The 25,503-nt window shown below is 45.8% G+C and overlaps 1 protein-coding gene across 3 annotated transcripts in view; it reads left to right on the top strand.

The window, feature by feature from the left end:
- The window catches only part of UAP1 (UDP-N-acetylglucosamine pyrophosphorylase 1), a 36,300-nt gene extending 11,077 nt beyond the window's left edge, over window positions 1-25,223 (top strand). Inside the window, exons 3-10 of one of the 3 annotated variants that reach the window (XR_013346849.1) lie at window positions 1,831-2,006; window positions 3,631-3,803; window positions 8,632-8,825; window positions 10,649-10,792; window positions 11,850-12,038; window positions 12,951-13,094; window positions 17,185-17,251; window positions 18,895-18,966. Coding sequence is in view for 2 of the 3 variants with exons in the window: in XM_077824086.1 (XP_077680212.1) it covers window positions 1,831-2,006; window positions 3,631-3,803; window positions 8,632-8,825; window positions 10,649-10,792; window positions 11,850-12,038; window positions 12,951-12,998; window positions 17,185-17,251; window positions 18,895-18,987 (1,084 nt within the window). In the remaining variant the exon portion in view is untranslated. Of the gene's footprint in view, window positions 1-1,830; window positions 2,007-3,630; window positions 3,804-8,631; window positions 8,826-10,648; window positions 10,793-11,849; window positions 12,039-12,950; window positions 13,095-17,184; window positions 17,252-18,894 lie in introns of all 3 variants that reach the window. The other 2 variants (XM_077824086.1, XM_077824087.1) reach the window with 2 other exon arrangements.
- Window positions 25,224-25,503: the final 280 nt, after the last annotated feature.

The following is a 25,503-nucleotide window of genomic DNA, read 5'->3' as shown; positions in this document are numbered from 1 at the left end:
TGTAGAGAAACTAGATAAGGAAGTGTTTACCACTTCTCATAACACAAGAACTAGGGGTCACCAAATGAAATTAATAGACAGCAGGTTTAAAACAAATCAAAGGAAGTATTTCTTCACACAGTTCAGTCAACCTGTGGAACTCCTTGCCAGAGGATGTTGCGATGTCCAAGACCATAACAGGGTTCAAAAAAGAACTAGATAAATTAATGGAGGATAGGTCCATCCGTGGCTATTAGCCAGGATGGGCAGGGATGGTGTCCCCACCCTCTGTCTGTCAGAAGCTGGGAATGAGCGATGGGATGACTCACTTTATGATTACCTGTTCTGTTCATTCCCTCTGGGGCACTTGGCACTGGCCGCTGTTGGAAGACCGGATACTGGGCTAGATGGACCTTTGGTCTGACCCAATAGGGCCATTCTTATGTTCTAAAAGTGTCCGTGCCCAGGGGGGTTCAGAAACTTCCAATGAGCAGTGTGTATGGGTCTACAGTGCATTTCCACCATTTCTGCTGGGACTGAAGGGTGTAAAGGGGGATCGCACCAGTTGCCCTTCATTCTGAAGTGGCTGCTCTTTGACCAGGGAAGTAACAGGATGAACTGATCTAGTTTAGCTCCCTCTTGTTAGTTCAGTCTTCTCTGAAAGTGGTTTTTCTAATCACTGGTTGCAGGCACTACTGTGGCCTTGCCTTTTTAAGCTGCTTGTGCATCCTCATCCCTCTGGGATAGTCTCCCATCCTGTACAGTTGGTCTCTGCTTGGGGTCTGACACTCTGGTATCCTGGCTGGGGCATTCAGGGAGGCCAGCATCAAGCACTGATTTACCATATTCGTGGTAGCCATTGCTAGTGTTTCTAGAACCTGAGCCATAATCCCTCTAGTTCTCTGTGCTGCCGATTCAAGCAGAACCCCAAAAGGTCAGGAGACGCCTCATTGCTGCTGGAGGAGGCTCAAGGGCCGGTAAGGCAGCAGTGCCAGATGCTTGCTGACAAAGGGTCCTCCAGCCAAATTACCCAGCAAAGCGTTGTCCAACCCTGCTTAAGGAGGTTCACAAAGGAGCATGTTAGAAACCTTTGTATCAAACTCTGTGGGCTTGGCTGAGGAAGTGTATTGATAAGCCCAACACCAAGGAGAGGAGCAGGCTGGTGTCCCTAGGTCCCCTACACTCCTCCTTGGTGTCATGGAATTACACGGCCAGTGGGGGATGAGCCTTTCAGGGAAGATCAAGACAGCTGATTCCTCTGACCCCAGGAAGAGTGGGGAGGCAGCACCAGCCTTCCTTCCATCAGAAGAGTATTGTTCTTACCCTTGCAAGGATCCTTCCTCCTGGTGTCCGCATCAGTGCCCCTCCTGAGACATTAGGCTTTGCTGCTGGCGAGTCCCAGAGTCCATTACTGTCAGTGGAAGTGTTGCTCAAGGCCTGTGCTGAGGTTCCTCACTGGCTTGGTGCAGCTAGCCCTCATCCTCCCTAGTGCCAGTAGATCATACCACAGCAGATCCAGCTTCCCCCTGCATGTGTTCTAGCCACGAGCTCTACCCAGCTCATGGAGACCACCAGCACCATCCTCAGGGCTCCCTAGGACCCTGACATGGCCACTCAGACAATTGCTGCCAAACCTGTGGCTGCAGAGAGCTCATTGGTCAGAGGTGAAATGTTCATGTGATTCGCACGTGAGTGAGAGCTGTTCTGTGATACATCCTGATCCCAGGGGGTCCTGTTCTCTATCCCATGAGTGCTCTACATGGGCTTCAAAAACAATCCTGTGTGAAGATCAGGCAGGAGCAGAGTCTGTCTCCCTATTTACTTGGGGTTTTTCTCTTCTTGTTGTGGCAGGTACATCATGACAAGTGGCAGAACAATGGAATCTACAAAGGAGTTCTTCATGAAGCACAATTACTTTGGTTTAAAGCAGGAAAATGTGATCTTTTTCCAGCAAGGGATGCTGCCTGCCATGGGGTTTGATGGCAAGATTTTTCTGGAAGAGAAGAGCAAAGTTTCCATGGCACCAGGTCTGTGCTGTTGAAATCCCATTAGTGGGGGTTTAAGGGAGTGAACTTCTCTAGCAGACCAGATTCAGCAAGGCTTTGAACAGGGCATTGAGATCGTTCAGACTGGAAGGTCTCAAATGTAAGATCTGGAGGGTGATGGGGATAAGAAGCCTTGAGGAGGAGGGGTAAACCACGGTGGGTTGAAAGTTTATTCTAATTCCATCAGACACATGTAGCCAGCAGCTCGCAGGTGTGTTTTAGATTCAGAATTGCTTTGTTTGGAATCCTGTAGAATTTACAAAACGTTTCATGGTCTGTGCCAAATCCAGCAACATTCCCCCAATTTCCCATGGATTTCCAGTATTGCTCTGGTTAATCTTGAGCAGAGGGGAGTCGCAGAAATGGCTGGACTGAAGAGGCTTTGAGTGGGAGGGAAGGAGCTTGTTAGACTGCAGCCTAGGGACACCCCTTCCCTCACCCCAGAACATCTCCCAGGTTAGATTTGAGGGACAGAAAATACATAAGTGGAATAAAACTTACTCTAGGGACTTCTGGGGGTGACTTGTGCAAAAGTTGATTCTAGGAAATGGCAGAGAATCGCAAGTTATCCTCATCTGGCAGACCTCACCTTTCAGAAAGCAGCTTGCAGGCTTAGTGTCCTTAAACATCTATATCACAACAATAAGTGCCTGCCTGTCCCTTTCCTTTAGATAAATATGGGTTTAACAAAGCCAGGCATCTTGCCTGCAAACTGGGGAGTGACCCTCTTGGTATTCTACCAAGTTATCTAGGGGTAGTAGTTTGCTCCGCTGTAGCACAGCTGGGTTCCTGTTTTCCCTCTGGGACGGAGGGGGGTGAATTTGCACAGAGCGGCTTGTGGCCTATCACTCATTCGTCATCTTGGTGATGGAGTTAGCACTGAGATGCCAAAGAGACTGCTTAGCCCATTAGTGAATGAGGCAGGGGTGGGGTGGGGGGGAGAGAGGCTTTGCAGGGCTTTAGTAGTGATGAGGGGCTCAGTATCTCCTAGTCCTATAGGAACAAAAGCCACTGTTAGTCCAATCCTTCCTGCCATTGGTGCCCTGCAGCCCAATGGCATTTTTATTAAGCTGAGGCAAGTCCTTGCCCTGACTTGGCATCTCAGTGTTGGAATGATCCCTAGGATCCTCAAAATTCCATCCTGCATACCTTGGCACAGCCCCTTCCCCATAGACACCTCTGTCTTATGTAGTTCCTTCTCCTCCTAATTCCCTGCATACACTGCTCCTGCTAGGACTGTTCTTCCTCCTCCCACACAGAGCAGGCAAAGACTGGTGCTGGCCACTCAGGGCTGTGTGCTGGCTCCAGCCTCTGCTGCAAGGTCACAGTTCCATCCCATCTTTCAGGCTGGGCCTGGAACAGGGCATCAGGGAAATGGACACAGCAAGGTGGCAGACCAAGGGAGAGGATATTTGGGTTGGGGTGGGCTCACAGGAGGCCAAAGTCCCACCTTGGCCCCTCTTACCAGAGTCTAGTCTGTTCCCCTGGCAGCTTCCCTCAATCTCTAGGAAGTGCTATTCCCTGTGTGGAATCCAGCTGGGAACTGGCTCAAATACTCACTCCTGCTGTTTGCTTCTGGTGCAGTAACGTGTTCTCGCCTCACCAGATGGCAATGGGGGGCTGTACCGAGCCCTTGGCGTCCATGGCATCGTGGAGGACATGGAGCAGCGAGGCATCTGGAGCATCCATATGTACTGCGTTGACAACATCTTAGTGAAGGTGGCTGACCCCAGGTTCATTGGGTTCTGCATACAGAAGGGAGCTGAGTGTGGTGCAAAGGTAATGGGGCTGCAGTGGGGTGGAGAGGGTAGAGGACCTGGCTCGTACACCCTTGAGTGCACTGGCACAATTGTCCTAATCGCACCATTGGCTGGCATCAGCAGCTTGCTCCCCGCCAAGGCTGTATCCAGGCTCTTCTGGTCCCTCTGTCTGCATGGGCTCTGTAGATCTGAGAGGGGGTTGGTACTGAGCTCACTACAATGAATGTTGTGTGGTGCATTTTTTTCAGGCTGCAACCATGTTAGCCCCTGTAATCAGGGATTGGATGTGGTATGCTCCAAGCTCTGTGCATGGCACCATGTGATGCCACTGGCAGGAGACTGCACATCTCAGTAATAGGACAGTACCTCTCTATTCTCACATAACTTGATGGCCAGATGAATAGCTGACAGTTTGTTTAAATTATAATCCCTAGACTTCAGTTTCAGCATGGCCTTGTGGTTAAGAGGCATGGATAGTCCTCTTGAGCTATGTTTCAGAAAATCCGTGCACCCAGGCAGGCGGCAATGTCTCTGTTTGTTTATACGTGGTTTATAAAGCTTTTCTCAAGTGCTAGATATCGAACTCTAATGTAAAGTTTAAGTTCTGGAGCCTGATTCAGCCCCAGGGGAGCAGTATTGGCTCCCTGAGCTGCCCCGATCCTGCCCCTGCTTCAGTGTTCCTGTTTCCAGTTGGTTCTTTTGGATGGCTGAGCTATTTGAGCTCTCCGTTGAGCAGGGAGTAGAGTAGGCAGCTGTTGCTATTTCAGGCATCCGCTCCTTAGTGGACTGGCCATCTGCATGGCACTTCCTCTGTTTGTGCAGAACTACATTGAACATATTAGGGCTGCAAATTAATCACTCAAATTAGGAGATGCCTGTGCACCCTTAATTCAGTCCTCTTGTGTATGTAGTACAGCTGTTAATTACTTGATCACATAGTACTACCGCAGCACCCCACCTCATTCAGCGCACAGGATTGATGATGCGCACTGAATGGGTATTGAGGATTTTGTCCTCATTCAGTGCATAGCCCATGCGTTTACTGTTCGCAGTCCAAATCCTGCCAATTCAAAATAAGTTATTCATGGGCTCTTCTGTGCAGACATTACTGAATGTGGTGTCTCACCCCTGTGAGATGAGTGGGTGATGTCCCCATTTTACAGCTGGGGAACTAAAAACACAGATTAAAGCCAAGTGTCAGCTAACTTTCAGCTCCCAATTTGAGGAGCCTAGGACCTGATCTTTGTTCAGAGTGCTTAGAACTTTAACATTTTACATGTTGAAAGCATAGCTCCCATTGACCTCATTTGCAACTGTGAGTGTTCGGCACTCTGCAAATCAGACCCCACGGTCTCAAGTCAAATTCCTAGAAAATGAGGACCACAGTTAGTGCCAACCTGCAAAAAATCAGACTTAGGTTAAAATGATTAAAAACAAACCTATAAGAACAGCCATACTGGGTCAGACCAGTGGTCCATTTAGCCCAGTATCCCGTCTTCTGACGGGGGCTAGTGCTTCAGGGGGAATGAACAGAACAGGCAATCATTGAGTAATCCAAATTATCCATACTTGTATACAATTAAACTTGAAATTGACAGTCTGAGTCCCAATGATCTACTATGATCTATTAAAACCATTCAAATAAATGCTTGATCAATGAGCTCTCAAATTTCAATGAATTAAAGGGTGCTGCTTTTTTACATCTTCTGAGGTGATCTCAAAAGTTTAATTTTATAAATGTCAGTATCATAAAGTACATTAAGTATCAATTTCAGGCTTTACAGAAGAGCAGATGCTTGTATTTCAGTTCCTATTGTGCAGAAAAGCTTTTGCCATAATTGCTTTTGTCATATTTAATGTTAAGCTGCCTTTGTGGCCTGTTCTAGGTATTTTCACAGTTGCGTGGTTGAAAGTATGTGCAAAAATGGGATCTCTCTGAAATAACGGCACAAACTCCATAGCTGTACAGGGGATAAGAGTTGGGCATCTGGTTTTGAACAGTGCAGTTTTCAATTGGACTGTGTTTGGCAAGTGAGGCTGGAGACTCTCACTGTGTGAGAAGTAGCTGATGGAAAGGTATCAGTCTGCAAAGGTTGACCACAGTCGTAGTTTTTTTTTCTCATTTTTTTTCCAAACTGAAAGGAGGAAGAAATTGTGCTCAAACTCCACTGTTTGGGCTGAGATCAGGCAAGGGAAACTTCATCCAAAAGCAAATATTTCAGGAGGTGATGGACATTTGAAAATAATAGGTTATAATGGAAGCCTGGACAAAATACAGTACCTGATACAGTCTAGTGCTGCCTGGTACCATATGCTATCTCTGTGGGATATGTGAACCTCTACAGAGTTCTGATTTTTCTAAATAGTGCTGCATACTGTTTTGTTGGAGGGGGTGTCCGCCTGCTGCTTGGCTGGCTGAGGTCATTTGATTCTGGCCCATGTCTCAGTGAAGCTTGGTTCAAGTAAAAGACAACTCCTAACTGGCTTGGCCTTTTATCAGCCACTTGAACATCTCATCCATATTATAATGGGAGTGTATACCTGTCATACGTGTGTTTATTCAACAACAAGCTCCTATTGTAGAATGGTAGGGAGGCATGGTCTTGTGCATAGATGGGGACCTGCAATTGCAATTCCTGGTTTCTATTCCCAGTTCTGCCATAGAGTTAGAACTACACCCAAAGTTGTAAGGAAATGTGTGATTTTTATACCTGCTTAATTTAACCACTGCAACTTTGTGTGTAGACATTCTTGCATCTGCTTTAAATCTGGTTTAAGTTTAGCTTGGAGTCATAACCCATTATATAGGTTAGCTTGCAGATTTAACCAATTTTAAACAATAGGAGTGCGAATGCACAAGTTGCACCAGTTTAACTAAACTAATGTCAATTGGAGCAACTTCTGTAAACAAACCCTTGTTGTGTGACTTTGGCCTAGTCTCTTCACATCTGTTTCTCAGCTTATCCACCTGTAAAAATGACTTTCCTCACCAGGATGTGGTGAGATTTAACATTAGTGATTCCTGCATGAAAGGCAGTGAGTTAGTGGTATTAAGTCAAAGCCCTTTCTCCTGTTATGTAGTGCAGTCATTACTGGCATTCCGTTGCACTTTAGTGTCCAGACATCATATGTCTGCAGGCACCTACAGGGATTGCAGCTCCATGTAACTAGTGCAGTTGTTTTTGCTAGGTACAGAATATACCTGGGGTGCAAGAAGAGCTCCTCCCCCCACCAGCAGCAGTGCTAGCCCTCATGATCCCTCAAAGCACTTGTGATTGGATATCTCAGTTTGCACCAGAATGGCCTTCAGATTCCATGCAGGCAAGGAGACTCACCCAAGGAGGGAGCTGGTACTTTGTAGTTCTGAGTGGGGAGTGCCCTGGAGATAGGACACCCAGCTTTACCCTATAAGACTCTTCTCTAGTGCCACACAGGGCTTCCCATGCACCACCCACCACTGCTGAACACCAGATACTCTGGGGATTTAAAACCATGTCTGCCGCGACTCACCGTATCCATCTCTAACTAAAGATCTCACTGGAATAGCCTTCAGGACATGCCTGCTTCCATTCCCAGGGAACCACTTTTATATGCATCCAGCCTCTTTTGAGGAAGAACACAAGGGGGAGCTAGCACCACAAGCCAGGTCTAGGAAAGCTCAGCATCCGCAGCCAGGGCCAGGTTTTCAGAAAGCCCAAGGCAGCGGAATCTTTCAAATTCCAATAGCTGGCCCAGATTCTCTTGTGTTCAGCACCAAGGTGAGCAGCCAGCCTGCCACAGAGGGCAGTCAGAGACCTGCTGCCTCCCCTGATGACCCTTGTGTGCAAGGCCTGTTTCAGTGTGGCTAGACAGTCTCATTCAGCTCCTGTGCAATGCTGCCCAAAGGGCAGACCACTCACGGCTCCGTTTTCTCTTCCCAGCTCCATGTCCTCCGATTCTCCATGGGCACTGTGAGCATGGAGTGTCCTACCAACTGCAGAGCCAGTGCCCTTAGCAGGAGGGAGACAGCAGTATTCTGTCCTTCCCCTGGTGCACCAGACGCTGCCAGTTTCAGAGTGGTAGCCATGTTAGTCTGTATCAGCAAAAAGAACGGAGTCCTTGTGGCACCTTAGACTAACATTTTATTTGAGCATAAGCTTTTGTGGGCTAAAACCCACTTCATCGGATGCATGCAGTGGAAAATACAGTAGGAAGAGGGGTGTGTGTATACACACACAGAGAACATGAAAAAAATAGGTGTTGCCATACACACTATAATGAGTGAATGAATCAGTTAATTGATCGCTCTCGTTGTAGTGTGTATGGCAACACCCATTTTTTCAGTGTGTGTGTGTGTGTGTGTATCTTCCTATTGTATTTTCCACTGCATGCATCTGATGAAGTGGGTTTTAGCCCACGAAAGCTTATGCTCAAATAAATGTTAGTCTAAGGTGCCACAAGGACTCCTCGTTCTTTTTGCCACAGGAGAGGAGCTGTCTAAGGGAGTGAAGTCCTTTCCTGGCAGACAATGTTTCTGGGAGAAGGAAGCAGAGGACTGGGTAGCCTGTGAGGGAGAGGGGCAGGTGCCAGGGAAGCACATGCAGGGGACAGGGCTTGGGTGGAGGGTGCAGAGCTGTAGAACACATTGGAACAAAGAGGGTTGATTTATCCTTTTTTTTTTTTTTTTTTTTTTTCTTTCCAAGGACAAAAGCATCACCTAAAATGGCAGTGTAAAAGTTGTGAGCCCATGTGCGAGGGGCTCCCACTCATGCCCCTTTCTGCACTGGCTGTGGTAACCCACTTCACTTACAGGAACTTCCTGGACAAATGCCCTTTCATCTGAGTTCTCCTGTGTGTTCTCTGGGCAGGTGGTTGAGAAGACAAACCCCATGGAGCCAGTGGGCGTGGTATGCAGAGTGGATGGCATGTACCAGGTGGTGGAGTATAGCGAGATCTCCCTGGCCACAGCACAGAAACGTAGCTCCGATGGCCGGCTGCTGTTCAACGCAGGCAACATTGCCAATCACTACCTCACAGTGTCCTTTCTGAGAGATGTTGTCAAGTACGGGCAAGCTGGGGCCACGGGCTGTGTATTAATGCAGTGCCAAAGAGAAGAGCTAGGACTTGGAAATCTAGCCTAGTCCTGTTGCAATCAGGCAAAAGCTCTTGGGCCCCATCTCACTTTCTGTTAAACACTACAGGGGTTGTAGCTTTCCCAAAGCAGAGTAGGATAAGGGGTGGGGCCTGAGTGTCTCCTTCTGGCACTAGTATTTCTCCTGCTAGCCCCTTTCTTCACAACCACCTTCCCTCAGCAGCAGCCCAGTGGCTGTGTTCATGCTCACCATGTGCAGTAAAGTCCAAGCTAATGGTGGAAGGCAGGAGACTGACATCTCTGATCAGAATGAGGCTGTTCTCTGAACTTTGTGGCTCCCCTCAGGAAGTAGAAATCAACCTCAATGTGCAAGATAGGTAAAGTACCAACCTGGTGTTGCTCTCACTATAGAGCCAGCTCTCAGAACCAGCAATCCAAACCCCCACCCTGAAGTGGCATGGGTAAAATGGCAAACTACCTCTGTCTTCACTAGATTCCTGCTTCACTGAGGTTGGGACCCCCTGCCACCTGGGAACAAGAGCCGCTTACACCTTTGCAGACAGTACGGCTGAGTAGAGTGACCAGATGTCCTGATTCTGGGGTCTTTTTCTTATATAGGCTCCTATCTCCCCCACCCCGATTTTTCATACTTGCTGTCTGGTCACCCTACAGCTGAGAGTCTGGACATGATGAGCGCTCTCCCATTATGTCTGGAATGAATTGTAACACCTGTCCCCCAGGCTCACAGTCCCTACCTGCCCTGACTGTATTGCACTACTGACAGCAGCCCTAGCTGTCATGACTGATTAGGGACCAGCTGCAGTAGGCATTGTTGCCATTACTGTAGCCTCAGGTGGCCTTCTGGCATGTGTATTCACATGGTCATCAGAATGAAAGTTGGTGCTCCTTGGAGTGGGCGTCACACTGTTATTCTCCAGATGTCTCACCACTTTAGAATAGTTCCTCTTGCTCTCAATGCCCTAAATCCTCTTTTCCATCAACCCTATATGTTCTCTGTCCCTGGCAAGACTGGGACTGGTTAATATTGCTTCATTCCTTAATGTAAATGGAGCATGTTGTTTTGTGGATGTGGGGCAGCTGGGAGGTGGCTGCTGGGGCTGGGAATATGTGGACTGGGATGGTCACTGACAGGTAAATAAAGAAACAAAACAAAAACTGCTTCTAGAAACTAAAGCACAATTAGCAAGGGTTGAAACCCAACTAGACTATCTAGCAAAGTTAATAACAGGCATTAGGATGCATATGTGCAGCCAACAAAGCATTGAGGCCAGGGCCAAGATCTGGCTCTGTATATGAGCTTGCTTCCCCTCCACAAATCCCTCAGGAACATCATGTGCACAGCACCGGGCCTGGAGTATAAGCATCGTGCTGTGTCCACCAATTTTCTCTGCTCTCCTGTCTTTCAGCAGGAGGTGAAAGCACTGGTGTACCTGGGCTTCCTCCACTCCAGCTGCACAACCTGCAGAGGAGGTTGTGAGCCTGCCAACACTCCCAGAAACTAGGGAAGATGGGGACAGAATGGTTTGATCCAGGGGGCATCAAATGGGGGACCAACAGCAGGAGGAGGGCAGGTTGTAGGGAGTTTAGTTTTTTGTATTCTGGCCATAGGGTAAGCAAAGTGCAGGTGGCTGGGCAACCAAAAGAAGAAGCAGCTGGGAGGACAATACACCCCCTCCCAGCTGCTCCTGGACCAGAATGATTGGAGGACAGTGGTGGCTAGAACGTGCTTTCTAACTGTAGGAGGTTTTGATTCCTCTTTCTTGCCCTGCCAGCATTTATGAACCTCAGCTGAAGCACCATGTGGCCCAGAAGAAGATTCCATACGTGGACATCACCAGTGGGCAGTTGGTCAAGCCAGACAAACCGAATGGCATCAAGATGGAGAAGTTCGTCTTTGACATCTTCCAGTTTGCCAAGTATGCCCTGGGCGCTGCTGCTTGTTACTCAGGTGGTAGAATACTGCAATAGCCTCTTCCCGGGGCTGCTCAAAGGAGGAGCAGGACATGCTAGGTGCTACTGGCAATTACTGTGTTGGTGTTGGTATGCTATAACCCAGCATGGACCCGGCTGGCTTGGCGGCTGCGGTCTCCCAACAAGGACAACATGGCTTGGTTAGAGGGCTCCTCCCCAGTGCAGAGTTACACTCTGGATTCCATTACAAACCGTGTAGGAAGCTGCGCTGTCACATGCAGATGATGTGGCTCTCAGCAGTGTCAGGGAGGGCTAACTGTGGTGACTCTGGCTGGTACATATAAGGATTCTGGGTCCAGCTGCAAGAGCCAGTTTTGGTGCCCAGTTCTGTCCAGTCTTCGTTCCCTGGTTTGTTCGTTTGCCTCGTTGCAGGCTGGCAGCTGCCCTGTCACCTGTCTGGTGCACTTGGCACTGCCCTTTAGCCAAGTGAGGAAGCAGCAGGGCAGGGTTGGGAAGCTCTATGCTTCCTGCTCTGGCCCCCACATGGTCTCCCATTGTGAGCTGCTGTCACTCCCTGCCTCAGGTTAGGGAGTGGGACCAGAAACACTCTTTCTGAGGTAGGCCATTTTCCTGGAATTGGGATGAGAAGCTTCTCTAACTCCCTCTGAGGCACTGCCAGCCATCTTGGCCACACCCTCTGTTGGGCACAGCCTGAATCATGGAGCTCTTGTCAGAGCAGATTGGTCTCTGGACTGACAAAAGCCACCTCCAGCAACAAGAAAAATGTGTGTTACTCCCCACGCTCGGAGCAGGAGACAGGCTCAGGGCTGTAAGGCCTAGGTGGCTATGGACTGACCAGACTGAGTGGGTGCAGTATCTCGGCCCCGAGGAGCCAATTGTGAGGCCACTGGCATTATCTGTGCTGCTGGCTGCTGGCAAGTCTCTGGGATGGAGAGAAGCAGGGAGGCTTCCTTCCAACTCCAGACAAGCAAGAATAAAGGGAATCTGTAGCAAAGCTCTTCTCTTTGACACCAAGCCATTCCTGCCTTATCCCCACTCCAGGCAGTTTGTGGTGTATGAAGTGCTGCGTGAAGATGAGTTTTCTCCTCTGAAGAATGCAGACAGTCAGAATGGGAAAGACAACCCCACCACTGCCCGACATGCCCTTATGTCGCTGCACCATTGCTGGGTCCTCAATGCTGGGGGCCACTTTGTGGATGAAAATGGCACCCGTATCCCTGCGATTCCCCGGTAAGTTGCTGTTAGCTGCCCTACCCCTGCTCCATCCCCAAGGAGCAGTCTCCTTTACCATCTCAATGGCTGGTGGGAGCAGATCACATTCCCAGTTTGCGATCTAGTCTTGGTAGCACAAGAGAGCCCCATTGGCTGTCCTACCAGGAAGTACTCTTCCTGCCCTCAGGGTTTAAAGGTTCCTTCTGGAGAGGCTTGGCTGTGTTTGACTTGTGTTGTCCAGTTGACGTAGTTCTGTTACTCAGCTGAGCACCTGACTTGAGTAGGGGGTAGTGGCTGGTCTGTCTGTACATAAGAGAATTCTTTTCATCCCATGGATTCAGATCAGAGAAAATATTAGCAAATAGTTCCCAGCCACTGTGCAACCATTCAGTAACCAGCAAACAGATCCTCCAAGAGCCTGTGCAGACTTGTTACCTGGAGCTGATGACTAGCTGGCCACCACTCAATAGTGGTCAGAGTGCCACCCACAAGTGAAATATGGCTTGTGGAGCTCTGCCATGTGGTCCAAGGCCACTGCTATGGGCAGAAGATCAGTGTTGTATTGCTAGTCTCCTGTAGGCCGACCTCTGCATTAAAGGTAGCTGCATGCAACTTTGCTGGTGAGAGCTGCCCTCCCCTGGCTCCTGACCAGCTCAGGCAGTTGGGCTGAGTTTGTTCAATACAGTGAAGAGGTTACTAGAGTTCTCCACCACACAGCCTATCCTAAGGAGCAGCTAGAGTAATTATGCATCCTCACCGCCAATTGTGCTCTCTGCTGCTGGCCATCCCTCTCACCAGCTCTCCTCCACAGCCATCACTACTAGGGGGTTCCAGGAAGGGGCTGACAAACCGCTTTACCTCCTAACTTGGTTTAGTTCTCTTTCAGTTTGTTTCAGTCCTCTTTAACCCTTATTTATTCCCACATAACAGCTTCACAAGTGGAAAGCCAGATGCCATCACAGCTGATGTCAATTGCAAGTAAATATCCAGTGCCAGGCTGTGTGCCATGCATGGTGATGGGGCTGTACTTAGGTACTAACAGGCTCTGCATTTCACTGCAAGGCCAAGTGCCTGGTGAGTGGCAGTTCGCACTGGTTGGTGTGCACCGCTTTCATGGTGACTGGCTTCTGGTTGGGAGCTACTAACAGAATGGTAGCGAGGGTGCATGCTGGGGAAACTGAGAGCATGTCCTGCTAAAGAATCCTGTATCTGTTGCTTCTCATGGTCACTAGATCCAAAATCAATGATTTATAATATTCCATGTGTTCTTGCCTGGACCTCTCTCATGTCCAGGCCTGTGTGCGTTCATTCCTATTGCTCCTCTCAGCGGTGAGACTGAGTGGTGTAACTTGAGGCAGAACTTAGCCTGGCAGTTGAAATTTGGGTTTACAGTTTTGCTGATGCAGGAGCCAGGAAAGACTTCAGCTCCCTTCTGTGGCTGTGCTGTCTCTCTTTAGTAAGTGGATCTGAATCCAATACACACTGGGAATAGGTGAGAGCGAACCATGTGAAAATGGCATGAGAGCTCTTCAGGGCCTTGCAAAGTAGGCACGGGTTCATTGTGGCCTTCTGTCAAACTGTTCTTCCTGCACCAGAGGCTGGTTGGAACTCTAGCTACCATCGGCTGGCATTTGAACTTGTACTTCCAGAGAGTCTATGTATTTCAAGCCATAAATGGAGACCATCTTCTTCAGTGTTCATCTCAGGCCTCACACTAGGGAAACTAACTGGAAAACCGTTTCCTTAAAATGTTAGGAATTGGGGCTATTTGCCACAGGAGCCTTGTCCTGTACGTGTTTGAGATAAGGTCTGCCTTGAACTCTTTAGGAGACAGTGGTCATTCAGACTTGCTGCTTGCTTCTGTGATTCATTTTAAATGCCATTCCTAGGGGAATTCTGCGCCACTGCGCACATGCAGAAACATGTCCCTCCTCCTAAGTCGTCCCCCCCCCCCCCCCCCTTTGCTTTTCCACAGAAACCATTTTCTGTGGGGAAGCAAAGAAGCTGCACCAGTGCTCACTCACCACTCCCTGGCAGCATGGTTTTGTCTGTTTGGTAAATCTTCACCCGGGGAAGGAAGGGGTCTGCCAGAGGGGGAGGAGTATGACGACTGAGGCAGCGTTCCTGTTCCCCCTCCCTTCCCCTGCACAGAGCAGCCAGGGCAGGGTCAGATCAACCCCCAGAAACCTTCTGTAGCTACAGGAAGCCTGCAGGGGGCTTGGCAGGGAAATCTGGATTCAGGGAGTGAGTCTTGGTGGGGTGGGGGTTTGGGTCTGTGCAAGGTTTGGTTGGGGGGGGAGATTTAGGGGGTGTCCAGCTGCATAGGGGTTGGGTGTACAGGGGGAGCAGCTCCCCGTACAGTGACCCCTCCCCTACTTCCTGGCCCCGTGACTCCTCAGCCACTTGGGGAGGGGTCACTGTACGGGGAGCTGCTCCCTCTGGCTGCCCAGCCCCCATGCATCAGAAGCCCAATCTGCACCCAGACACCCCCACCTCCCCCAGTCTTGCCCCCCCACACTGAGCCATAACTACCTTCACCTGGACTCCACTGCAGAGTTCCATTCCCCCTGCACACAGAACCCCCCAGTGAGCCCCTGTGCATCCAGATCCCCTCCACTGAGCTGCCTGCACCCAGATGGTGCTACACAGAACCCTGATACTCTTAAGGGAATTCTGCATCAAAACGTTAAATTTTTATTCTGCATATTTTGTCAAAACAATCACACCATTTTAATTTGAGTAATGTAATACTTGTCAGCAAATAAGTGGTGTGATTTTGTGTTTTGACAAATAAAATATCCAGAATTTAAAATATTGTGTGCAGAATTTTAAATTTTTTTGGCACAGAATTCCCTCTGGAGTAACACGCTGATTGTGCTGGTGTCTGACACTCCACCTTCAGTGAAGATGGAGTATTTGATTGTGAGCTAAGAGCTGGACAGAGAGAGAGAGAGACACACACACCCCCCTCCCCCCCCCCCCCCCCCTTAACTGCTTGATCTATGTCAGGTGATAAGGGTGGTCAGTCATTGTGAATCTGGGCAAGATAAAAAAAAATCAGTAAAGGAAGGGAAAACATCGCTCTAGTACTTTTTGGTCAGCTTGTCCAGCAGCTTGGATTCAAACTTTTCCATTCCCACATAACCGTTAAGGCATGGGAGAGAGTGCCATGCTTATGACTGTGAACACTGCTAGATATGCTAGATCTTCCTGAGGTCTCATTTAATAATCAGCATAGCCCTACATGTACCCAGCCACATAAAGAGTGGAATTGCTGAGTCTGACATGCTTATGTCCTGGCCCTTTACATGTAGAGGGCCACATCCTTTTTCCCGTTCTACCAACCTCTCCAGCATATTTCCCCCTCTACTTCTGTCCTGAGATGCCATGAGTTCTAGTTTCAGAGTCAAACAGATTTCCTGAGGCTCTCTTGGCTGTGCTTTGAAATGGGGTATGGTTAAAGAGGGGTCTTTCTGTTTGTACTGTAGTAGTACCCAGAAGGTACACCCATGTGGTCTAGGTACTGTACAAACACCAAAAATCCGTCCCTGTCCAGAGAGCTTAGTCTGTCTAGTGCTTGTGTTTCCTATCACCCAGAATCCACTTAATTCTCATATAAAGCCCTTAATGATTCTGGTTGCCCTGCAGAACCAGTACAAGTTGGTATTTGTATTACAGAAACAGTTAGAAGACCACAGCTGAGATCAGGGACCTGTTGTGCTAGGTGCTGTACAAATGTAGTGAGCCAGTCCAGGCCCTGCTGCAGGTCTTAGTCTAACCAGACAACAAAGGGGGGCAGGAGACAGGCGCAGACATGATGGGACTGCCCATGGGTCACCCACCAGGCCAGTGGCACGGCTCGTGATAGAACCAGAGTATCCTGAGTCCCAGATCATGCTGCCTCCCAGAGAGAGTGGGATTCTGTCCCCCTTGCACTGCATCCGGTAATGACTGCCACTGCCAGAATTAGCATTGTTCAACACAAAACAGAGAATACGGCCATTGAACTCATGTTGAACAGCTCTTTGCTCTGGAAGTAGCCTCACTGATTTAGGTCTAGTCTGCACTAGAAAATTAGGTTGGCATAACCTGAGCAGAGTTGTTAAGCTGACCGAAGTCCTTGTGAAAACAGCACTAGGTGGATGGATGTTGACCTAGCTACTGTTTCTCAGGTGGCTTACCTACGCCAATGGGAAAAGAGCTTCCATTGGTATAGGTAATGTCTACCCTGGAGCACTACAGTGGTACAGCTATAGCATTTTAACTGTAGACGAGTCAGATGTGGGACTGCTTGAGGACTGCATTTCTACCACCTGACTCATGCCAAGTAGTATCTAGCCTTCAGGTACAGGGGTGATAATTACAAATTGAGTAAACTGGATCTGAGAGCCACTCAATGGTGACTAAATATGGGACAGCAGTGGACAGGAGATCAGTACTTTTTAAAGCCTTCTAAAATCTGCTTTGGAAGCTCTCGCAGTTCCATCTTCTAAAATCTGCTTTGGAAGCTCTCGCAGATCCATCTCATGTGACTTCCTGGAAGAAATTTAATTTTAAAAAGGTTAGCAAAACTTTAGATGCATCTCATAATTGTTTGCTGCTTCTGACTCCAACAGCACATGCACCACCTACAGCATAAAACACACCTCCAGCTTCTGAATTAGACTAAGAAAAACCCTGGCATTAGGCCGGAGTCCCTGCATGCCCCAGAGACAGTCTGAGGCACCCTGAAACAGCTACACCTCATGCACCCTTACAGACAAGCAGTCTGATACAACATGGGGGACGGGCTGATCATGCGGAAACAAGAGAACAGGATCACACTGTGTCACTTCACTGGGTCTTCCCCAATCAGCCACTGCCTCTGTCTCAGGCTTAGCAAGCATCAATCCTGCATGCACAGCTGAGGCTTGATGAACCTGTGAGCGAGCCAGGCATTGGAAGGCAGTGACTGAGTACCAGCCATGTTCATTCCTTAGTATACTGCACTTGCCCCTTTCATTGGCATCAGGGACTAGTGAACACACACAGTTTGCTCATACAAAGTGCAGCTGCTTACACCTGGAAGGCTGCTGGCGTTTAAGGGCTGAATTCTCCAGGGCTCTTACTGATAGTCACCACAACTAAAAGCATGTTTAACACGACTTTTCTCTTTCTGCCATAGTTTGAAGGACGCTAACGACTTGCCCATTCAGTGTGAAATTTCTCCTCTCATCTCCTATGGTGGAGAAGTAAGTTTTCCCCCCCACCCCCTTCTTTCTAGCTGAAAATGCATTTGTAGACTAGCTTAATGAAGTTTTCAGGTGACCGAGTGGGTTGTGCAAGTTATGATCTGTCTCAGAGCAGGCTCTGTAATTGAAGGGGGAGGAGAGAGAGAAGGGGAGGGTAGAGTTGGCTTGTTAGAGACTCCCAGAATTTCTCCTGTTATGAGGTTACCCAGGCTTTACTGAGTTAGGCAAGGTGCATCCTTGATGCTCTGGAGGTGGACTGTTTGTCTGTTCAGGGCCTGACTTTGCCCATGCCTAGGGGAGTCTGCTTTGTGTGCCTGCTCAGCAGGCAGATATGCTTTGGCTTTCTGGAAATATCACCCCTTATCAGAACAGTCTTACAGGTCACTGGTATGTCCTACTGTAACTGGATGCATCAAAATTCTGCAACATCTTACAGTACATGGTGCTGACTCTTACGTAGGCCACAAATTAGTAGCTGAAGGGAGTATTGCTGCATTCCTAGTGCAGCTTAGAGCCCTTGCTTTGAGTTTCATTAAGACCAGCTCAGCGAATCGGAAGCTGGCACTTATTGTAAAGAACCAGTTCAGTCCACAGGACAGCCCCTTTGACTGCTGGCATTACACACTCATCAGTTCAGTACAACTTCCCTCTTGTGTCCTGTCCACCCTACCTTTTAACTGAGCTGGTGACCAGTCACTGCTGTGGCTTGCTCTAAGCAGCATTGGCCAAACTTGGCTGGGAACCGTGGTGGCAAGGTGGCCCAGGTTGACACGTCTTTACGTAACTTGTACCATATGGTCAACTGGGCACAGAGCAGATGGGGACTGCCCCAAGACATTTTCTGGCTTGGCCGTTCCTCCTTGTGCAGGAAGACTTCCCAGAATACCTTGCTGCAGATATTGCTCTGCATACATGCCCTTTGTCAGAGCTGCCCAAACTCCTCGAGAAATCACTGAAAAACCACCCTCAGGCAGCATGGTAGATGGGACATGCCCCCAGAGCTGTGATGCTAGGAGCCCTGCTGTTTAGGCCAGTGGTATGTGTACCCATGGGGGTATGCAGAAGTCTTCCAACTCATCTAGATATTTGCCTAGTTTAACAACAGGTTACAGAAAAAGCACTAGCGATATTAGTACAAACTAAAATTTCATACAGACAATGACTTTTCTACTGCTCTGTATACTATACATTTCAGTGTAAGTACAATGTTTATATTCCAGTTGATTTTTCATAATATGGTAAATAAGCAATTTGTCAGTAATAGTGTGCTGTGACATGTCTATTTTTGTAAGCACGTAGTTTAAGTGAGGCAAGACTTGGGGTATGCAAGACAAATCGGACTCTTGAAGGGATACAGTAGTCTGGAAAGGCTGAGAGCCACTCATTCAGACAAAGCAGAACCTTGTATCTTACAACTGGATAAGATGATGATTATAATATTTAGTTAATGGTTGTCATGCGGATGGGCACAGAGCATTAACTATTTAACCAAAGCTTTCTGCTCTGGAACTTCACTTTAATTTGCTCACCCCACTTAGTTAAGTATCTAGGTTAAGTTAGCAGGTAGAGCCATTCTTAATGCTGCTAAACCTACTGGGCTGTAGTCACCTGCTTCTTAACAGCAGCTATTTTTCTCCTTTTAGGGTCTGGAAAAGTATGTGGAAAACAAAGAATTTCATGCCCTGTTGATCATAGATGAGAATGGAATCCATGAGCGGGTGAAGAACAGTGTTTAGACTCTTCTGCAGGAAGCCAGCAGACCCAGCATAGCTTGTGACTTCATCTGTGAATCCAAACAAATGAAGGTTGTAGCTGTAAATGGTAGGGACTGGTCTTGTCCTCTGAATTTACTGGCTTGTGGCACATTGTTTTAAATTAAAATAGAGACCATCTAGTCAGTCCCCTGAAGTTAAGTACAGATGTGGTATTGCTCTCCACACTTTAAGCATGGGCATTTTTTTAAGTGTATAAAATAATAAACAATTGTACATGCTGAAGGGTTTTTAATGGTACAAGGAGAGGTTCATAAATCTTATCTTTAAAATCAAATAGGATCAATGTCACTGTCCACATTCTGCCTTTTTAGGGTCATCATTTTGTTAGTACATCTGTTTTGGCTTTGTGTACACTAAATTACTAGGTTTTATGTGCATGGTATTAATGTATCTGGGTGTTGGGAAGTTATGTTAACTGATTGTATTATGCTCTTCCCACAGTTCTGTTCACCTATGTCAAGTATCCCACAACACTGCAAAGCTGAAGTCAGCTTTGGCATTAGAAAATAGGAAACCTGTCAAAGCAAAGCTGCATATATACCTTGTATCAAGTGCAGTTAGGGAGTACTTTCCTGGCTCATCAACACTTGCAATGTAATATTCAGAACAAGATATGGAAAAGTATAGGGAGGTACCAAGGACAAAGCTGGCACAAACTAGTAGGTTAAATTTAAACTTTAACTGGATGTGCATGGGTCATTTAGCTTGTAACAATCACACTATAAACAGAAGTGGGTTTGAGGGCATATCTTTGAAGCACACCTTCTGTGAAAGGTGAACATGCTGAGAGAGAAGAATTGCTTCCCAGAAGGAGGGTATGTATGTTTCTGCTTCGTATTGTACTGTTTTTTGTCTTTAGGCAATAAATTTGGCTAGGCTTGTTCAGTTGGTCCCTTGAACATTCTTAGGCATGGTTTACCTCAAGAGGATTAGGTTGGTTTAACTATGTCAGTTGGGAGTGGAAAATCCACCCCCTTGAGTGGAGTTGTTAAATTGATCTGTCACCCTAGCTACTGCCTCTCTGGGAGGTGGATTACCTATGCTGATGGGAGAATCCCACCTGTTGGCATATATAGTGTCTGGACTGAAGCATTACAGTGGTGTGGCTATAGCATTTTAAGTGCACATAAGCCCTTAATAATGAGCTGTAAGTGTAGTCAAATCAATTGGTTATACCATTAAAAATCAATCAATTTGGCAAACAAGACCAGGGGACATTAGTCAAGCATTAGTCAAACCCATTTGTCCTGAGGTCATGAGCTAGCTAGTTGGATTTGGAGTATCAGTCTCAGAGATTGGACTTTGGGGGTCCTCGCTAAATCAGGGAAAAATTATATTGTTACTTTGGCAAATAACTGGTTAACAGATTATGGAAAGCAAAAACTGCCTTCTGGGCATAAAGCCATATTTTTAAGAATATTTAAAGATTAAGTAAAATGTTTTCTGTGCAAAATACCCAGATGAAGCAAAGGCTAAGTGGCCACTACTGGCAACAGAACACTATTTTGTGCTAAAACGCCAGGTAGACATATAAAAATAAGCCATAGCAAATGAAAGGGAGAAACAGGATGTTTTAAAGCATGTTGTCATACAGTACAAAAGACCATAGCAGTGATTTGGTCACATTAAAGGCAATCCAAAAAGTGATCCATTGAGTCATGTATGTAATTTTGTTTAAATTGGAGATGGAGGGAAAAGGCAAAAAAGGGAGAAGACAAAGCAGAAAGGAATGGCTGTTTATACAGCGACACGCAGTCTATTATCCAAAGCAAGAAAGGGCACTAGTGTAAACAATTTGGAGTACAGACAAAAGCAGCAGGCACTTTGGAAACAAATACAGGTTTTGCAGGCACAGGTAGCAATCCCCATGCTCTTCCTGAAGCCAGGATAAAGAACAGGTCCTGGCTCTCAGCCCTCCCCTGCTTCTAATGCACAGAACCACTCCTCTCCCAGCTGATGATATAACTTCTCTAATATTTTTACTTTTGGTTCTAGTTTTTGTCCTTTCTCTGTCCAAATCTTCCTTTTCTTTTGTATTCTTCACTTGGCTCAGTTTGCTGAACTCACTGCTGCTGTCTGCTTTGAAATGCCCTACCAGAATTAGTTAGTTATCCCTTGGCTTGTGCTTACTTCCTTTCCTTTATCGATTCTGTCACTTCCCTTCCTGCAATTTAAAAACTAAGTGATAATTATTACAGAAATTCCTGTTTGAGAAAGAGACAAACTAAAAGAAACAAAATTACCAAAATGCCAAAGGTAAAAGCTTTACTTTAAATAAATTCAGTAAAATGAATTTTAACCCTTCTGGAATTCAATACCTAAAAATATCGTTGCCAAGCAACAGAATGCTAACTCTGCTTTTGATCCTAAAACTGCTTTTTTTCTTTAACTAGACACTAATGAATACATATTGATTTCTTATTTCTGTATAGTAGTATTCTTAAAATAAGCATATTGTAAAGTAATGTAAGTTGCCTTGACAAATTAATGGGATTTTAATCAATTAAGTTTTTAAATAAAAAAAAAATCTGCCTAATTTTTATTTTGTAGCATACCTTACTATAGTAACTTTTAATGCTTCATCTTGTATATTTAACAATTTTGGCACTGTCTTTAATTGTAAGTAATCCTATATGTCATGTTATCCTGTGTGTCATGTGACTATTCTTGCTTTTATTTTACTATATATTTCAGTTTTGTTGCAACAAAATCAATTTTGCACACATAATTATAAAAGTGTTTAACATTAATGGTACTGTTTTGATATTATGGTTGCACTTCATAATACCACTTCAGTTTTTCTGCAAAGTTCAAAATGGGGTCTGTTTATAAATATGTATATATTTCTGCCTCAAATTCAACTGCAAACAAAATGTTTTAAAACTGTGGGGAAAAGGTCTCAATATTAATGCAAAAACATTTAATAAGATCATAATTTTGTTATAAACTTAGTTGCACCTTTATTAAATATTAAAATAGTTAAATTTAATAACCAAGTGTTTAAACTAATTCTCATTATGTTGCATAATGTTAAAGTTAGCCTAATAAATTTCAGCAGATTTCTCTCCCAAGCACAAGTAAATGTCATAAGAATTTACCAAGAATTTATCAAATTTCATTTAAACTTCATTTTGCTTTAATTTTTATGCTGTTTTGTGCTGTGTTAACAATGTATTGTTATAAAAGTTTGTGCTTTAAAATTAAGTTGAATAGCTATAACATACAAATTAACTAACAACCTTGATAAAAATTGTTGCTAACTTTCTTGCTAAAACAGAGTGCCCTGGTGGTAGATAGGGAGGAGTGCAATTAATCTCAGAACATTGTGAGCACTATCTTGGCATCAAGCACTATATTTATTATGGAAAACTAGTAATGCACATGTTAAGGAAAAAAAGACATCTTTATGCAAAAACTGCAAAAGCATCTAAAACAGGTATATGTGCTAATGAACTAGGAAACTCAAAACAAACAGCAAAAATTTTAATAAATGTGTAAAAGAAAAATTAAAGAATAGAAAACCAGGCCCCATGTCTGTCATAGCCTGTGCCGAAGCATAACTTGTTTCAGCAATGGCTTGGTCCCTATCACATTGTGAACAAACTGAGTTCATCTGTGTATAAACTTGGGTTACTGGAACCAAAAAATTTAGAGAAGTCAATCATATTAAGAACATAAGAATGACCATACTGGGTCAGACTAAAGGTCCATCTAGCCCAGTATTCTGTCTTCCGACAGTGGCCAGTGCCAGGTGCTCCAGAGGGAATGAATAGAACAGGTAATCCAGGGATACATAACTAACAAAGAGAGAGCAACTGGGAATATTAACCAACATAAGCTGTTTAAGGGTGCATACCACAGACTGGAGCCACCAGAATATGTCAGTGTGCAGTAAAGAAGCTCCCTGGGCATCAGGAGAAGAAAAGATAAAGTGCTTTATACATTACAGACTGGTCAACTACACTTTAACCTACAATACACAGACAACTGAGTATGCAATTAAGTATAGAGGCAGGTGGTGTACTGTGCATTTGGTGCAAGCAGCTCATGGCCCTCAGTGACCGAGTAGGGGTTCTGAGAGACCAGAGTACTGAACCAGAGGAGCTGAAGATGACTGATGTACATAGGAGACTTTCCAGGACCCAGTAGAGCAGGTCTCACCCCCAGTCTGACAGCCTGTGCTGTTGAGGAGGGTGAAAGTCTCAGGGAAGGAGAACATCAAGCTGGAGCAGAAGGCAATGACCCTGTAGTTGGGACCCTTCTTCCCAATAATGTCATGGTATCTTCCCTCACTGAGGACACCCTTCCAAGAGAGGGAACTCCAGTTAATAGGAAGACAGGTAATAGTTATGGGGGAAATTTGATCTTTAGAAATACAGATAACTGGGTTTGTGATGACTTGGAGAACCACATGGTGAAGTGCCAGCCAGGTGCAAAGGTTGCACATCTCTCAGACATCTAGACAGATTTATGTGCTGTGCTGGGGAGGAGCCAGTGGTCACAGAACATGTAGGTACCAATTACATAGGGAAGGATTGGAGAGAGGTCCTGGAGGCCAAATTTAGGGGTAGATAAGAGATTGGAGTTCAGGACCTCCATGGGAGCATTCTCTGAAAGGCTTCCAGTTCCAGTTAGACAGGCAGAACTGGATGGTCTCAATGCATGGATGAGACTATGGTGTAGGGAGGAGGGGTTTTGATTTATTAGGAACTGGGGAACCTTTTGGGAAAGGGGGAGCCTATACAGGAAGGATGGGCTCCACCTAAACCAAAATAGAACCAGATTTCTGGCATGTAAAATTAAAAAGGTTGTAAAGATGTTTTTAAACTAAGGGCTGGGGGAAAGGTGACAGGTACGGAGGAGCACATGGTTCTGACAGAGACATCCCTTGGGGCAGATTTATTACAGGGGATTCTTTGTATTCTAGTAAAGAGGAGAGGATAGAAGCTGATAAAGTACAGGGAGAACTGAAGAGAAAGTCAAATGAAAGTCTCATTCAATTACATCACATAGAGGACAGACAACTAAAAAGTGACAATGTATTAGTGCTTGTGTACAAATGCTAGAAGTCTAAATACTAAGATCAGTGAACTTGCAGGCCTGGTATTAAATGAGGGTATTGATCTACTAGGCACCCTAGAAACTTGGTGGAAGGATGAGATATCAATGGGATATGGTAATACCAGGGTAAAAATATATATAGGCATGATAGAGTAGGTCGTGATGGGGGTGGGGGGACGCACTATATGTGAAGAAAGCATAGAGTCAAATATAGTAAAGATCTTAAATGAGTCAAACTGTACCATAGAATCTCTAGGGATAGAAATTCCATGCTTGAATAATAAAAGTATAGTAGTAGGAATATATTGCTGACCAGGATGGTGATTGTGAAATGCTCAGGGAGATTAGAGAGGCTATAAAAATTTTAAAAAACCTCAATAGTAATAATGGGGGATTTCAACTATCCCTATATTGCCTGGGAACATATCAACTCAGGATGGGATGCAGAGAAAGTTTCTAGACACTCTATTAACTGCTGCTTAGAGCAGCTAGTCCTGGAACCCACAAGAGGAAGAGGCAATTCTTGATTTAGTCCTAAGTGGAGCACAGAATCTGGTCCAAGAGGTGAATATACAGTCCAATCTGCCTTAGCAACCACCTTTCATGAGCAACTACTTGCAGAGGCCATGGAACATTTTCCCCCTATAATTTAACTATGAAGAGTGACGACCTGTCATCTGCAACCAGCGACCACGTTTTCTTACTCCTATCCATAAAAACAAACCTGTAGGAGAAACCAATCTTCCTTACTTCTGTGCTGCTGCTGGTGGCGATGCTACTTTCAGAACTGGGTGCCCGGCCAGCAACTGCCACGCTCCAGCCACCCAGCTCTGAAGGCAGCACAGAAGTAAGGGTGGCAATACCATGACCCCCCCTACAATAGGCTTGCAACCCTCTTTTGGGTCAGGAGCTCCCATTTGAAAAACTGTGTACTTTTCTATACTGTACTACTGTATTAATAAATCCATAGTACAGTACTGTATGGTATAGTGTATGTAATGTTCATTTAAAAGGCAATTCAAATTAAATCTGAAACATTGTTACCAATAGTAGTCTTTGAGTACATGGTATAAGTGTCCATTTTACAGTAAACCTTTGAAGAGAGACCACCTCTAACAAGTGACCACTTGCTAACTCCCATGAATGATCATTCTTGGCATGTTTTACTGTAACTGAACCATACAGTGATAGCACCATAATATAATTAATTAAACTAACATCCTTGTGAGGGGGGGGAAAAATACCAAAGACGAACACCACAGTAACCTCTAACTTCAGAAAGGGAAATTACACAAAATGAGGAAGCAAGTTAAATGGAAATTAAAAGAAACATTCACAAGAGTGAAATGTCTGCAAGTTGCATGGAAACTTTTTAAAAACACAATAGAGGCTCAAATTAAGAATCTCAAATTTTTT

The sequence above is a fragment of the Eretmochelys imbricata genome, chromosome 8 (genome assembly GCF_965152235.1).
Source record: "Eretmochelys imbricata isolate rEreImb1 chromosome 8, rEreImb1.hap1, whole genome shotgun sequence".
Taxonomy (NCBI): domain Eukaryota; kingdom Metazoa; phylum Chordata; order Testudines; family Cheloniidae; genus Eretmochelys; species Eretmochelys imbricata.
Note: the sequence above shows the minus strand (reverse complement) of the source record. Positions and strands in the feature narration are given on the sequence as shown.